At 36.4% G+C, this 17114-nt stretch overlaps 1 protein-coding gene across 1 annotated transcript in view; it reads right to left on the bottom strand.

Moving 5' to 3' along the window:
- Nucleotides 1-17114, bottom strand: part of LOC111147335 (ATP binding cassette subfamily B member 5) — a 114285-nt gene that overhangs the window by 47739 nt on the left and 49432 nt on the right. Inside the window, exons 14-15 of the mRNA XM_022503327.1 lie at nt 11282-11443; nt 6354-6488 (exon numbers count right to left, since the gene is read on the bottom strand). Coding sequence (XP_022359035.1) covers nt 6354-6488; nt 11282-11443 — 297 coding nt within the window. The remainder of the gene's footprint in view (nt 1-6353; nt 6489-11281; nt 11444-17114) is intronic.

Genomic DNA, 17114 nt, shown 5'->3' with positions numbered 1-17114 from the left:
CATATGATAATTGTCTTTCTCTGATTGACTTATTTCGCTCAGCATAATACCCTCTAGTTCCATCCATGTCGTTGCCAAAGGCAAGATTTCATTTCTTTTGATGGCTACATAGTATTCCATTGTATATCTATACCACATCTTCTTTATCCATTCATCTGTTGATGGACATCTAGGTTCTTTCCATAGTTTGGCTATTGTGGACATTGCTGCTATAAACATTCAGGTGCACCTGCCCCTTTGGATCACAACATTTGTAAATGTAGGTTATTTACAAATACCCTAATAAATAGGGTAAATACCCGGTAGTGCGATTGCTGGGTCATAGGGTAGCTTTATTTTCAACTTTTTGAGGAACCTCCATGCTGTTTTCCCGAGTGGCTGCACCAGCTTGCATTCCCACCAACAGTGTAGGAGGATTCCCCTTTCTACGCATCCTCGCCAGCATCTGTCATTTCCTGACTTGTTAATTTTAGCCATTCTGACTGGTGTGAGGTCGTGTCTCACTGTGGTTCTAATTTGTATTTCCCTGATGCTAAGTGATGTGGAGCACTTTTTCACGTGTCTGTTGGCCATTTGGATGTCTTCTTTGCAGAAATGTCTGTTGATGTCCTCTGCCCATTTCTTGATTGGATTGTTTGTTCTTTGGGTGTTGAGTTTGATAAGTTCTTTGTAGATTTTGGATACTAGCCCTTTATCTGATATGTTGTTTGCAAATATCTTCTCTCATTCTGTCAGTTGTCTTTTGGTTTTGTTGACTGTTTCCTTTGCTGTGCAAAACCTTTTGATCTTGATGAAGTCCCAATAGTTCATTTTTGCCCTTGCTTCCCTTGCCTTTGGCGACGTTCCTAGGAAGAAGTTGCTGTGGCTGAGGTTGAAGAGGTTGCTGCCTGTGTTCTCCTCAAGGATTTTGATGGATTCCTTTCTCACATTGAGGTCTTTCATCCATTTGGAGTCTATTTTTGTGTGTGGTGTAAAGGAATGGTCCAGTTTCATTTTTCTGCATGTGGTTATCCAATTTTCCCAACACCATTTGTTGAAGAGACTGTCTTTTTCCCATTGGACATTCTTTCCTGCTTTGTCGAAGATTAGTTGACCATAGAGTTGAGGGTCTATTTCTGGGCTCTCTGTTCTGTTCCATTGATCTATGTATCTGTTTTTGTGCCAGTACCATACTGTCTTGATGATTACAGCTTTGTAATAGAGCTTGAAATCTGGAATTGTGATGCCACCAACTTTGGCTTTCTTTTTCAACATTAAGAGGAATTACATTAATTTCTTTTTTTTCTTTTTAAGATTTTATTTATTTGATAGACAGAGATCACAAGTAGGCAGAGAAGCAGGCAGAGAGAGAGGAGGAAGCAGGCTCCCTGCTGAGCAGAGAGCCTGATGCGGGGCTCGATCCCAGGACCCTGGGATCATGACCTGAGCCGAAGGCAGAGGCTTTAACCCACTGAGCCACCCAGGCGCCCCAGAATTACATTAATTTCTTTTTTTTTTTTTTTTTAAAGATTTTATTCATTTATTTCACAGAGAGAGATCACAAGTAGGCAGAGAGGCAGGCAGAGAGAGAGATAGAGTAGGAAGCAGGTTCTCCGCTGAGCGGAGAACCCGATGCGGGACTCGATCCCAGGACCCTGAGATCATGACCTGAGCCGAAGGCAGAGGCTTAACCCACTGAGCCACCCAGGCGCCCCAGAATTACATTAATTTCTTAATGTTAAACCAAACTTGTACTTCTTAGATAAATCCTACCTGGTGATGATGTATTATTCTTTTTATATAGGGTTCATTAGATTTACTAAAATTTTGTTAAGAATTTTTCCATCTATGTTCATTGTTGGATATTTACCTATAATTTTGTTTTCTTGTAACATCTTTGTTCATTTTGATACCAGAGTAATGTTGGTCTCATAAAATAGGAGCTCTTCAATTTTCTTTGTGGTAGAATTCACCAGTTAAACCAAGTGGGCCTGAAGTTTTCTTTAAAGGAAATGTTTTCATGGCAAATTCAAGATATAAGATTATTCAAGCTATTAATCTATTCTTTTTAAATTAATTTATTCTTGAGTGGGCTTTGGTAGTTTGTGTCTTTCAAAGAATTTGTCCATTTCATCTGAGTTGTAGGATTTATTCGCATAAATGATTTCAAAAGATTATCTTATTTTTCTTTTAATATCTGTAGAACCTGTAGTGATGTCACCACTCTAATTCTTGATATTGGTAATTTGTGTCTTTTTTCTTAATTTGTTCATTCAGTCCAGTGGTTTTTCAGTTTATTGATGCTCTCAAAAAACCAGCTTTGGGGGGCGCCTGGGTGGCTCAGTGGGTTAAGCCTCTGCCTTCGGCTCAGGTCATGGTCTTAGGGTCCTGGGATCGAGCCCCACATCGGGCTCTCTGCTCAGCAGAGAGCCTGCTTCCCTTCCTCTCTCTCTCTGCCTGCCTCTCTGCCTACTTGTGATCTCTGTCTGTCAAATAACTAAATAAAATCTTTAAAAAAAAAAAAAACAGCTTTGGATTGCATTATTTTTCTTTTTTTTCTTTTCTTTTTTTTAAATTTCTTTTTTTAATTTTTATTTTTAAAAATTTTTTTTGTTTTATAATTATTCTTTTCCTTCTAGTTTCTTAAGGGATAACTTTATTAATTTGGGTTTTTCCTTTTTATATGATATAGGTGTTTAGTTGTATAAATTTCTTTCTCAATACTACTTTAAATGTCATCACATACATTTTTTAAAAATTTGATTTACTTTTTTTAAGGTTTAATTTAAATTCCAGTTAGTTAACATGCAGTGTAATATTAGTTTCAGGTGTACAATATAGTGTTTCAACACTTCCATATATCACCTGGTGCTCATCATGACAAGTGGACTCCTTAATACCCATCACCTAATCCACCCCCTCACCCATCACCTCCCTGGTAACCCTCAGTTTGTTCTCTATAGTTAAGAGTCTGTTTCTTTTCTTTCTTTCTTTCTTTCTTTCTTTCTTTTTTTTTTTTAAGATTATTTATTTATTTGAGAGAGAGAGAGTGAGTGAGCATGAGAGGGGAGAAAGTCAGAGGGAGAAGCAGAATTCCCGCTAGGCTGGGACCCCAATGCAGAACTCGATCCCGAGACTCCAGGATCATGACCTGAGCCGAAGGCGGTCACTTAACCAACTGAGCCACCCAGGTGCCCAAGTGTCTGTTTCTTGGTTTGCTTCTCTGTCTTTTCTTTTCCCTTTGTCTGTTTTGTTTCTTAAATTCCACATATGAGTGAAATCATAGAATATTTGTCTTTCTCTGACTTATTTCACTTAGCATAATACTCTCTAGCTCCATCCACGTTGTTGCAAATGGCAAGATTTCATTCTTTTTTATGGCTGAGTAATACTCCATTGTGTATATTTACCACATCTTCTTTATCCATTCATTGGTTGATGGACACTTGGGCTGTTTCCATAATTTGGCTATTGTACACAATGCTGCTATAAACATCTGGGTGCATGTATCCCTTTGAATTAGTGTTTCTGTATTCTTTGGGTAAATACCTAGTAGTACAGTTGCTAGATCACAGGATACATTTTGATTATGTTTGGTTTCATTTTAATTCAGTTCAAAATACTTTTGAATTTCTCCTTTGATTTCTTCTTTGATCCATGTATTATTTAGAAGTGAGTTGTTTAGCTTCCAAATATTTAAAGATTTCTAGGCCACCTTCTGTTCTTGATTTCTTTTTCTTTTTTCTTCTTTTTTTTAAACGATTTTATTTTTAACTAATCTATACACCTAACATGGGACTTGAACCTATAACTCCAAGATCAAGAGCTGCACACTCTACCAACTGAGCTAGCCAGGCTTCCCTCTGTTTTTGATTTCTGATGTAATTCTACATAGGTTAAGTAATATACTGTGCATTATATGAATTTTAAAAAAATATTGTGTTATGGCTTAGAATATGGTCTATCTCAATAAATGTTTCAGATGCATTTGAAAAGAATGTGTATTCTTCAGCTGATACATGGAGACTTTTATAAATGTCTATTAGGTTAAGCTGGTTGAGAATGCTATTAACCCACTGAGCCACTCAGGCGCCCCTTGAGAATGCTATTAAAGTCATCTATATCCCTGCTGAATTTTTTTCCTTTTTAATTAACATATAATGTATTATTAGCCCCAGGGGTACAGGCCTGTGAATCGCCAGGTTTACACACTTCACAGCAGTCACCATTTCACATACCCTCCCCAAAGTCCATAACTCAACCAACCTCTCCATTCCCCCACTCCCCCCAGCAACCTTCAGTTTGTTTTGTGAGATTAAGAGTCTCTTATGGGGGCGCCTGGGTGGCTCAGTGGATTAAAGGCCCTGCCTTTGGCTCAAGTCATGATCCCAGGGTCCTGGGATCGAGCCCCATGTCTGGCTCTCTGCTCAGCAGGGAGCCTGCTTCCCTTCCTCTCTCTCTGCCTGTCTCTGCCTACTTGTGATCTCTGTCTATCAAATAAATAAATAAAATCTTAAAAAAAAAAAGTCTCTTATGGTTTGTCTCCCTCCTGATCCCTCTAGTTCCATCCATGTCATCTACAAATGGCAAGATTTCTTTTGATGGCTGCATAGTATTCCATTGTATATCTATACCACATCTTCTTTATCCATTCATCTATTGATGGACATCTAGGTTCTCTCCATAGTTTGGCTATTGTGGACACTGCTGCTATAAACATTTGGGTGCACGTGCCCCTTCGGATCACTACATTTGTATCTTTAGGGTAAATATCCAGTAGTGCGATTTCCCTGCCGAATTTTTTCTACTTGTTTTATCAATATTTAAGAGATGTATTGAAATCTCTGAATAAAATTGTGAATTTTTATTACTCTTTTCAGTTCTTGATAAATTGATTCTTTTATTTGTTTTTTAAAAATGATTTTATTTATTTATTTGACAGAGAGAGAGGGAATAGAAGCAGGGGGAGTGGGAGAGGGAGAAGCAGGCTTTCTGCTGAGCAGGGAGCCTGATGTGGGGGGCTCGATCCCAGGATCCTAGGATCATGACCTGAGCTGAAGGCAGACGCTTAATGAGTGAGCCAATTAGGTGCCCAAATTGATCCTTTTAAAATTATGAAAAAACCTTCTTTATTCCGTTTTTTTTTTTTTTTTTTTTTTTGCTCTGAAATCAAATTTGACTACTATTAAGGTCATAGTCTACCTTCAAGTAATATTGCATATCAGTTAGGAACCTTAAAATAAAATATTTCCAATATCTATCTATCTATCTACAAGGTGCTACAGATCTGGTCCCTGACTATCTCACACAACTCTCTGCTCATCCCTTTCTTCTTAATCAATGTGACCCCCAACTCCAGGCCATTATATTAGCTATTCCCCTTATTTAAAATAATACCATCTTTGTCGTGGTTACTGATTTATTTCCTCTTGGGTCTAAATCCGCTCTTTTGCCTTATAAACATTTTTCCTTTACCAGTTAGTAAAGGAATGTCACCCTTGTCTGTTAAGGGTGCCGGAAAAACGTTGCACAAGGAGGGAATTTTTCTTCTCTTTTTGGTGGCTTTCTGGGAAGGCTCCTCCAGGATAAGCTTTTCTTTCTGCTGCTCTGCTTGCAGAGTTTTGTCAGAGTAGGTGCCTGCTGAGTACGGTTTTCTCCTATGTTTGGCCAGCAGATGCTTTCTCCAGCTCTTGGCTTGGCCAGGAAGGTGTAACCAGGGGACCCAGACAGCACTGGTCTGTGTTTTTGCCAGGTGACTAATGCTTGCACCTGCTTATACATGGAACTGTACTTGACTCCTGCAGAGGGCAACCTCTCCAGCTCCTGGTTCCAACAGTACTCTGTAGCTTCTCCTGGTACCCAGTAGGTTGTGGCATGCAACAGGACAGATTTCCAGCAAACTCCACCAGTGAGGTACCTTAGCAACTTCTCTGCTATCCACTGAACCAAAGCTGTGTCCTCTGAACCAAGGTATGAATCTCAGCCTTGACAGGGGGAAAAAATGAGACTCTTCCTTGGATCTCTATTTTAACCTCAGTAGTGGTTGCTACTTTTATCTCCTACCTCTGCATTCTTTAAAGTTCTCTGAATTTTCACTAGCCAATTCCTGTTACACCTAAAGGAACTAGAAAAAGAAGAACAAGCCCATTCTTAAGAGTTTTCTTGACCCCAAAATGGACTGTGACATATATGGTCTTGTTTGAGGGCCACCTTCTTAAAGCATCACAGTGATATTACAGTGAAATTTGGGAAAGACTTATGTTTTGTACACTTAGTGTTATAGTAATATTTTATCATAAATTCTAAATATTATAAGAATTAAATAAAAATTAATTGGAGAACATGTGAATAAAACTTAAACCATTACCCATTACCTCTTTATACTGGATGGATTCCTCAGACCTGTTAGGAAGGTCTGACTTGCTGCTCTTCACAGAGTACAGAGGAACGGAGTTGATACTTATTTCAGTAGACACTGATTCCATCTGTTCATCAGCTTTTCTAATATCCTTAAATGAAGAATATATATTACTATTAGAACAATGTTTTCAAAATTCAAGACTTTTCTTAAGCACCCCTCTAAAACTGTATTGCCTTTGATACTGAAAGTGATACATTCCTGTGCAGCTCTTGCTGAAGTTTTCAGGCTTGGTAGAGAGCTAGTAAGTCCAACTTTTACTAAAATGTTAATGGGTGACAAGAGCTTATTGTGGCTTCTTTTCCAAAGACCTGTACTTCAACTGGAAAAAATAATGCCTTAGTTCAAAACAATTATTCCATTAGTAGGGACAGATTTTAGTAAAAAGAGCTTCGTGAGGGAGATGACTCACTCTTTCTGACTCTGCTGCTACCTACAGAAGAGTAGCTACTTTTCCTACCCTTTTGTAGAGCTTGTAAATTTATAACATATCCCTAGGCACTTAAATGTGATGCTAGCCCTGGGCATGAGAGAGATCTCAGGAGGCAGGAACACTTTCCAGGCCAGCAACTCCTGCCCATTCCAAACTGCTCAGAAAGCGAAATCAGTAGGACCAGTTCCTAGAGAATAAAAAATCCCAGAGACATCAAGTTAACTTAAAAACAAAACGAAACAAAACCCAACTACAACAAAAAACAACTGTTTAAATCACTGGATAGGATGAAGTTCTTTTTTTTTTTTTCTTTTTTTTTTGATAAGATGAAGTTCTAAACCAGATTGCTCTAAGTCTAGTTTTTGTTTTTCTTGCTATTCAGAGAAATGAGACCAAATTTAGTGAAATAAAGAAATTACATATTTCCTGCTCCTCTGAATGTGGTGTAAGTAAATCTGTGGCTTCTCCATGAAGAGACGGGATGGGAGACAAGACAGAAATGAGCAGCCTGGTTTGGATGATGGTGTCCCAGACCAGGGTGGGGAGCGGAGACAAAAAGCCTTACGTGGATTTAGGTGCAAATGAGAATATGTACGTGGAAGTCTTTTCAGTGACTGTGATTCTTTGACAAGCTTAACAACTATTAATCAGGCATTTCAAAGTACAGTAAATTTTAACCAGCCTTATAGTATCCTAACATCTTTAATCAGACATTCTTCTATGCTATCACTTTCTCTTTTTTTCTATAAATTTCTCTACCAAGAAAGAAATCCTTTGTCTTTTTTCAAGAGCTATTTACTTTGTAGCAAGTTTAAAATAAAAATTTGACCTCTTCTCATAATAAATTTTTCTAAGAAGTTTCTTTAACAGGTCAAAGACAAGCTCTTTTCCTGAGAAGGCTGCTAGACAAAATAATGATGACAAGAAGTTTTGGTATGTATCTATCTCTACTTGTTTTTATTTAATTTTCATGCGAAAAGTCACTAAAGGAATAGGTCTGGAAATAATCATGTATGTTCAAGGTAAATAATTATAGCATTAATCTTCATGGTTTGAACTTTCATAAAAAGTTTGACTGAATAATGTTAGTATTAGTAATATAATAAAATTTAGTATGCCAACATAGATTCTAAGCACTTTACATGAATGACTCATTTAATACTCACAGTAATTCATAAATAAGTTACTATTATTTTCCCCATGTTAAAGATTAGCAAACTGAGGCACAGAGAATTTAAATAACTCACCTAAGGTCCTAAAACTGTTAAGTGGCAGAGTCAGGATTTTCAAATTTATGATGTCTCCAGAGCCCATAATCCTAACCACTGCTATTCTGTTTCCTGAAATTGATTCCCTTAGCAATATTAACTTCTTAGTACTTAGGGACACATGGATTCTAATAAACTGATTCATTTGGGCACTATAGGCACAGCGGTAAATATGCACTTCTAGGATTTCAGAAATGAGTTCCTGTCCATGGAGATATCATGGATGTTATATTTACTATGCAGTACCCAGAATATTGTAGTTGTTCATTGAATATTAAAATGGTATTGTTTTATCAGAATGAACATTATTTTAGGTAACGAGAGACTACTAATCCATTTTGAATAAGGCATTTTAAGTATTTATACATTTATACCACAAACACTCCATTTTTATTTTCCTTACACTGTGAAACTCTTTAATCTAAGACCTAATAATAGAGTTTTTGTTTAGTTATAATGAAAAATTAAGACATGTTACTTCAAAGAAAGATCTGAATATACTGGTTTAAAAAAAAAATCTCAAAATAGGGTTAATTTAACCATAGCTATTTTCTTTTATTATTATACTTTTTAGTTTGAAAATATTGAACTTCATAATTTCATAACTTATTAAGTCTACTCTGGAAAGAAAATCATGCAAATTCAACTCGCATATAACAGCTAACTTTTATTTTTAAAGTAAAATATGGCCTAATGTGAAATAAAATTGGAACTGGCAGTTTTTGAATCAATATAAGATTATATTTTCAAACTTTTTAAAGACTATCCCTGCTTTATAGCAAATGTTTAAAAATAACTTATTCTAGCATTGTGGAGAAAGCTAAGGTTTTAAATGTGAAGTTTTGAGTTTGATGATGAGATGGAGGATCATAACTTTCTAAATTTTCTAATTTGTGAAAATTATTAAGTTTTAAATTTTAATTCCAGTATAGTTAACATACAGCTTTATATTAGTTTTACATGTATAATATTGTGAGTCAACAATTCTATACATTACTCAGTGTTGGTCATGATAAGTGTATTCTTTAATCCCCATCACCTATTTAATTTACCCTCCCCTCCTCCCCCACCCACCTCCCCTTTGGTAACCATTTATTTGTTCTCTATAGTTGAAGACTCTCTTTCTTGGCTTCTCTCTCTCTCTTTTTCCCTTTGCTTATTTGTTTTGTTTCTTAAATTCCACATATAAGTGAAATGGTATTTGATTTTCTCTGACTGACCTATTTCACTGAGCATTATTCTCTCTAGTTCCATCCATGTTGTCACCAATGGCAAGATTTCATTATTTTTTATGGCTGAATAATATTCCAACACACACACACACACACACACACACACACACACACACCCCACATCTTCTTTATCCATTTATCAATCAATGGACACTGGGGTTGCTTCCATAATTTAGCTATTGTAATAAAGCTGCAATAAACACAGGGTTGCATGTTTCCCTTTGAATTTGTGTTTTTGTATTTTTTTGCTAAATATCAAGTAGTGCAATTACTGGGTCAGAGGGTAGTTCTATTTTTAACTTTCTGAGGACCTGCCATACAGTTTTCCACAGTGGCTCCACGAGTTTGCATTCTCACCAATAGTGCATGAAGTTTCCTTTTTCTCCACATTTTCACCAACACTTGTTTCTTGTGGTTTTTATTTTAGCCATTCTGACAGATGTGAGGTGATATCTTATGATATTTTTGATTTGTATTTTCCTGATGATGAGTAATATTGAGCAGCTTTTCATGTTGGGCATCTGAATGTCTTCTTTGGATAAATGTCTACTTATATTTTCTGCCATTTTTAAATTGGATTTGTTTTTTCTCATGTTGAGTTATATAGGTCCTTTATATATGGAATAATAATATTAACATAAAAAATGTAATCAGAAAGTTGAAGAAGTAAAATAAACTGCAAAGCAGTGAGATTTGTTGTCTGTACATGACCCCTTGAAAAGAAGACTGCCTTCCAGGTCAAGAGAAGACCTGGGCCAGAAGGAGGAAGTTAGCTACAGCCAAATTCCTACAATTTATATTAATGTGTCCTAATGAAAAAACTATGTGAGATCACCTGGCATGCTGAAATGTGGATCTGAAAAAAAAGAATATGCCAGAGTGCCTTCAGCATTATCATACCTCCTTTTGATTGGCTAAAGCTTTTGATTGATAAGCTTTCTAGTCTACCTGAGAGGGTGTGGTTTATATAACATACATTTTTATATATATCCTTTTATTCAGCAAGCATTTATTGAATGCCTATATGTGTCAGGCAATGCGTTAGGTGATTCTGATACAGTAAAGTAAGTCAGAGTGGAAAAAAAAAATAACAACTCTTCTGCCTGGTTTCTAAGAATTTCCATGATTTGGGGGTGCCTGGGTGGCTCAGTGGATTAAAGCTTCTGCCTCTGGCTCAGATCATGATCCCAGGGTCTGGGATCGAGCCCCGCATCGGGTTCTCTGCTCAGCAGGGAGCCAGCTTCCCTTCCTTTCTCTCTGCCTGCCTCTCTGCCTACTTTTGATCTCTGTCAAATAAATAAATAAAATCTTAAAAAAAAAGAATTTCCATGACTTGGCTTTCTAATACAACTGTTTTTGATTATGCTCCCAACATTCATTTTTACTTGTGGGAGGAAGGCTGGTTTTTCTGTTTGTTGCACACCAAGTTCCTTCTTATATCTGTGGTGCTTCTCCACCCACAAAGACTTCTCTTCCTCTTCTAACTCCCACCTTCTAGCCTTCAAGACTTCTTCATGAAACCTTCCATGGGTAATCTAGCTTCCCCTCTCCCTACCAGTTTTGGTTATTTCTGTATTTTGTAACATCCATATGCAAGATTCTGCATTTTGCCTCTGCAACTAAGTTTTCAGAGATTGTGTGTTAAATTTGTGTTCTAATGAAAAGATGACAGTATATAGAGTTAGACTGTTCTGGATCTGCCATGTACAAGCTTTGAAGCCTATTTGCAGTGCACCCAGCAATTATTAGGTGCTATGTACCCATTAATTCTTTAGTTTTCATATTATCTAGCACAATGCTGAAGATATTAATCACAGTGAACTTCTTCATTGAGGAATTCCTTGGTTGCTTTCTGAAAACTGAGATGATGATTCAATACTTCTGTGGTATGATCTCTGAAAAGTTAAAAAAAAAAACCCTGCTAACATAGCATTATATAACATAAACATACCTGTAACATTGCAAGTGAATAATATAGACCTTGGTTTGCTATTAGTTCAGCATGTGTTCCTTTTTCCACCACCATCCCATCTTTCATAGTCACAATGAGATCTGCATTTCGAATAGTGGAAAGTCGGTGTGCTATGACAATTGTAGTCCGACGTTTGCTTGCCTACAAAAGAGTAAGTATAAAAAATAAATAAGAAAATAATATAAATAACAAACTCTGCAATATTCAAGAAAGCCTATTGTAGTATTTTTTTAAAAGATTTATTTATTTGAGAGAGAGAGAGAAAGGGTGCACATACAAGTAAGAGGGAGGGGCAGAGGAAGAAGGAGAGAGAAAATCTCAAGTAGACTCCCCATGGAGTGCAGAGCCTAACATGGGGCTTGATTTCACAACCCTGAGATCAGACTTGAGCCAAAATCAACATCAGATGCTCAACCAGCTCAGCCACCCAGGTGCCCCTGTAGTATTATTTTAAATATCAAGGAAACTTATCTGTGCATATAGAAATTTGGACTTTAATAGATTAGGAAGGCCAATAAAAATTAGAATAAAAAGAAAATCTGAAAGTTAATTAGATTCTAATTTGGTGGACTTGTAAAATTACAGTATCTTGAACTAGACAGGAAATTAAAGATCATTTATTCTGAGCTATGTAATAATTGCCTGGCTATTAGTAACTAAAAGTAATTCAGTAACTTAAACTCACTATTTTCTTCATCTCTAAAATGTTAAGTAATCTCTATTACTTAACTAGTTGGGTATGAATTCAAGGTAATACATATTTTTAACTTTTTCACAAATTTCTTACAGATATGGAAAAGTACTCGTAAATGCATAGATTAGTGCATTTAACAAAAAAATACATCCAGATGCATAACATCCATTTTTTAAAAAGGTCATTACCAGGACTCTGAAACTCTCTTTAGGCTCTGTTCAATCACTGTCACTGTTTATCCACACCACTAGTGATAGGTAATCACTATCCTGACTTTAAACTGTATAGATTAGTTTTGATTTTCTGTTGTATTTTATGTAAGTGGGACCATGCAATATATACCCCTCTGTATCTATGAATTTTTGTTTAACATTACGTTTTTTTATATTCATCCATTTTGTTGTATTTAGTTGCAGATCATTCATTCTTATTACTGAGCAAAATTCCATTTGTATATACCACAATTTATCCATACTATTGCTGATTGGCATTTGGGAAGTTCCAGGTTTTTTCTGTTATGAATAGATTCCTATACACGTTTATTGGATGAACATATATGCAGAGAATTCTACAAGTTACATACTAAGGAGAAGAACTGCCCAGTTTTTTTAGGTTCTGCCAAACAGCTTTTTAAAGTGGTTGTCCCAATTTATAAACTCCCCAAATGCAGGAGAGTTATGGCTACTCTATTCTCACTAACACTTGGTACTTTTTGTCTTTGGTAGGTGGGTACTATCATATGTGGCTTTATTTGGATTTCCCTGATGACTGATAAAGTTGAACAACTTTTCGTATGACTAGTGATGATTTGGATATTCTCTGCTGTGAATTGTCAGGTTTTGCTTGGTTTTCTGTTGGAACTGTCTTATTCTTGTTAATTTTCAGGACTTGTTTATATATTCTTTTTTGAGGACTTAGTCACATAATATTACAATGAAAAAATGCTCCACATCATTTGCCATCAGGGAACTACAAATCATAAACACAATGAGATACCACCTTACGCCAGTCAGAATGGCTAAAATTAACAAGACAGGGAACAACAAATATTGGTGAGCATTTGGAGAAAGAAGCACCCTCTTATAAAAACTACTGATGTATTTATTACCTTGGCTAATTGAATTTAAATTAAAAAAATAAGGAAAGTTCCAGTGAAATCATATATATCATTCAGGTTCCAAATGGCAGTAGAGAGGTGGTTAACTACCTAAGTTGGGTACTCTACCTGGACTTTAATTTTTAAAATTATTTAGGGAAACAGGATTGGGGATAGAGATACTACAAATCATCAAAACTAGGCTTCTGGGGCACCTGGGTGGCTCGGTGGGTTAAAGCCTCTGCCTTTGGCTTGGGTCATGATCCCAGGATCCTGGAATTGAGCCCTGCGTCATGTTCTCTGCTCAGTGGGGAGCCTGCTTCCCCCTCTCTCCCTCTGCCTGCCTCTCTGCCTACCTGCGATCTCTGTCAAGCAAATAAATAAAATCTTAAAAAAAAAAACAAAAAAAACTAGACTTCTGCATTAAGCAGATATTGTTACTAATTTAGGTTTTTGAAATATAGTCATCTGTAAATATACATACACATGTAAAAATATATTTATGTCAAGAGTACATCCATACATATATACATATTCAATATAGGTGTATACATTCCTGATATGTCTGTGTATGTGTGTGTTTGTGTGTGTGTGTGTGTGTGTGCATGTATGCATGTTTTGTACTCAACCATGCCAACTAAGAATGTTAGAATTTGGGTTAGTAAGGAGGAATGACACCTAAAGCTCAGAAGTGAGGGTAAGTCACTCTATCAGTCAAAAGTTCCTCCTAGTCATGGTGGCAGTAGAGACCAGTTTCATGGTATATGAATTATTCAGTTGCTCAAGGCCCCATAGCTTAAAAGGGTCCCACTATTGGTTTAGTGCTCTGCTGTTATCATCTCGTAATTCTTGGTAATTTTTGATAAAGAGGCCCCACATTTTCATTTCTCACTGGGCTTCACAAACTATGTAGCTGGCCCTGACCACTGATAAAAGTAAAAAGATTTCCAAATAGGTGTACCTTTGCTGGTTTGTGTCAAGCATAGATATTAAGAGTCCTTAAAACAAGCAGATTAAAAAAGAGGGGAAAAAAGGATAGTTTAACATCTTTCCAAGGTTGGATCTCTCCCTGTCATGACTCAATAACATTATAATAATGAGACTCTGTAATTATTATTCAAAGCATCTAAATGTGTATTATATTTAACCTACATCTCCTATCACACAGACTAGATAATACAGATAGTTGTTTCTACCTCCAGCAGCCCAATTTCATTCTTCTTTTCTAAAAGTATGAGATAATGAGATAATTTCATCAAATTTCCACTGATTTTTTAGATTGAAAGCAGATCATCATACTGCATGAATAGCTAAGGAAGTTTTATGAACTACAGACTAAGAAGACTCACGATACAGGAACAGTCTACTGTTTCAATAACAATTCATACTATAGATACTCTAATATATATAATGATGCATATAACTATTGTATTACATGCTAATTAAGTACAAATAGTAAATAATCTCATATATAGTGTATCATGTTTATAAAGGAAAACCTAATTTTTTCTTTTTTCTCTGGAGAGTTTACTTATTTATTTGACAGAGGGAAAGTCGGAGAGAACAAGCAGGAGGAGGAGCAGCAGAAGGAAAGAGAGAAACCACACTGCCTGCTGAGTTGGGAGCCTGATGTGGGGCTCAATCCCAGGACCCTGGGGTCTTGACCTGAGCTGAAGGCAGATGCTTAAATGACTGAGCTACCCAGGCACAGCAGGAAAACCTAACTTTCAATAATTTCTTCATTATTTGTGTTCTCTGGAATCACAAATCCTAGGTTTAAATCTTTTTTCTGTCAATTTCTGGATTTGTGGTGTCAGACTAGATATTTAAACTCCCTGAGTCTTAGTTTCCTCATTTGTTAAATGGGGAAATATGTCACCTATATTTTAGAGTTATTGTGCAGATTAATGTTTTTGGTACCATGTTCTGCACATGGGAAGTTCTTAGGAGATAACTAATTTTTTTTTTTTTAGGGAGAGAGATAGAGTACATGCACCTGGGGAGATGGGGGAGTGGGGAGGGAAAGAGAGAATACTAAGCAGGCTCTATGATCAGCATGGAGCCCGATGTGGGGCTCAATCTCATGACCCTGAGATCATGGCCCAAGCCAAAATCAAGAGTCAGACACTTAACAAACTGAGCCACCGAGGCACCCCATAAATAACTAATTTTAAATTATTAATCAAATATCTTCAAGCTGGAGACTCTCGAGTATTTATTGAGGGCAATTCCAAAGCCCTTGACAGAGAGAGCTAATAAGGGGGGACAAAAAAAGAATTACAACATAAAGTAGTAAGTATACAACAGAAGCTATATAAAAATATTATAGCACAGACATAATTAACTGTTTAGTTGAATAGAGGAACATTGCCAAATAGATGACTTTTGAGTAAAGTCTTAATACATGAACAAAGGTTTGCCAAGTGGGAAAGAGAGAGGGGGGCAATTATGACAGAGGCTATGGCAAGACCAGGCATTTGGGCCTAACAGAACATGGATTTATGAAAAAATACTGAGGTTCACATATAGCAGAGGTGTGTGAAGAATGGAAGGTCATGGGCCTAGGAATAGAATATTTGGGACTAGTTCATATAAAGCAATGCTAAGTAACATTTCTTCTCTTATTGGAAGTTTCAGAATGGGGAAATTGTTTATATAAATGATATTTGCTCTTTATAAATTACCCAACACTCTGTATCTACATATGGATATAGGACTTTCAAGGTCTTTCTCAACACTTAGATTCTATTTTTTTTCCCTAGAAGCCAATCTTACCATGTTTTTGAGATATAAGACATTGTAAAATGAGCAAGGTAAAAATTATTGTATGCTATAATGAATAAATATAGACATGATATTTTGAATTACTTTTGCTAATTTGTTTTTTTACTCAAGACAACTGAATATAAATATGTTAAATATTACATACATATATATGTGTATGTATATAATTTTAATTTCAGGTGACTCACACTAGCTTTATCTTTTTTTAGAAAAAGATTTATTTATTTATTTGAGAGAAAAAGAGCAAGAGAGCACAGAGGGAAAGGGAGAAGCAGACTCCCTGCTGAGCAGAGAGCTCAATATGGGGCTCTATCTCAGAACCCTGAGATCCTGACCTGACCCAAAGGCAGACTTAACCGACTGACCCACCAGGCACCCCTAGTTTTGTTATCTTTAATAAAGAAATAGGAAGGCCATAAAATAATCATCCATCAATGAGCTAAACAATATTACAGATTAACTATTAACTACTGATGGCAAAAATAATTCTTTTGAAAATATATTTTAAAGAATGTTAGAGTGTAAAATGTTCTATAACATTCCTCTGTTTGGTTTTGCTCACACAGTCCTATGAGCTGTCTGGGAAGATAGGTTTCTGAGAGATAGGAAAATTGGGGCTCAGAGAAATTAATGGGTGCCAGTCCATATAGAGGGTAGGTGACAATGCTACAACATAACTCAGGTCATTTGAATACTCTAAGTCCACAAACTCTGCTGCATCTTTGTGGCATGATGTGTTCCTATTAATGTGACTAAAGCCCTTTGCATTGACTGCTTCCCATTGCAAATTTTCTTTTCCCTGTATCTTGTACCAGCACTAAAGATAGGCCTTCATTTGGCAAGTATACATCTTTGTAACAGTTTTACACATGAACCAAGTATACCCATTTAAACTCCCTCTGTTGAAATGCAGATAATGATGAGAATTACTGATCTTTAAGAGTGATCTTATAATATTGGGCATACATATCAAAAGAGCTATTTTTGATTCTATAACATATACTTCATCTAAACAATATTTATTTATATATTTATTTTTGAAAGATTTTATTTATTTATTTGATAGAGATCACAAGTAGGCAGAGAGGCAGGCAGAGAGAGAAGGGGGGAAGCAGGCTTCCTGCTGAGCAGAGAGCCCAATGTGGGGCTCCATCCCAGGACCCTGAGATCATGACCTGAGCTGAAGGCAGAGGCTTAATCCACTGAGCCACCCAGGCGCCCTAAACAATATTTATAAA

The sequence above is a fragment of the Enhydra lutris genome, unplaced genomic scaffold (assembly GCF_002288905.1).
Source record: "Enhydra lutris kenyoni isolate GAN:26980312 unplaced genomic scaffold, ASM228890v2 scaffoldscaffold16, whole genome shotgun sequence".
NCBI classification, from domain to species: Eukaryota; Metazoa; Chordata; class Mammalia; order Carnivora; family Mustelidae; genus Enhydra; species Enhydra lutris.
The sequence above is the reverse complement of the archived record's forward strand: the minus strand, read 5'-3'. Positions and strand labels throughout refer to the sequence as shown.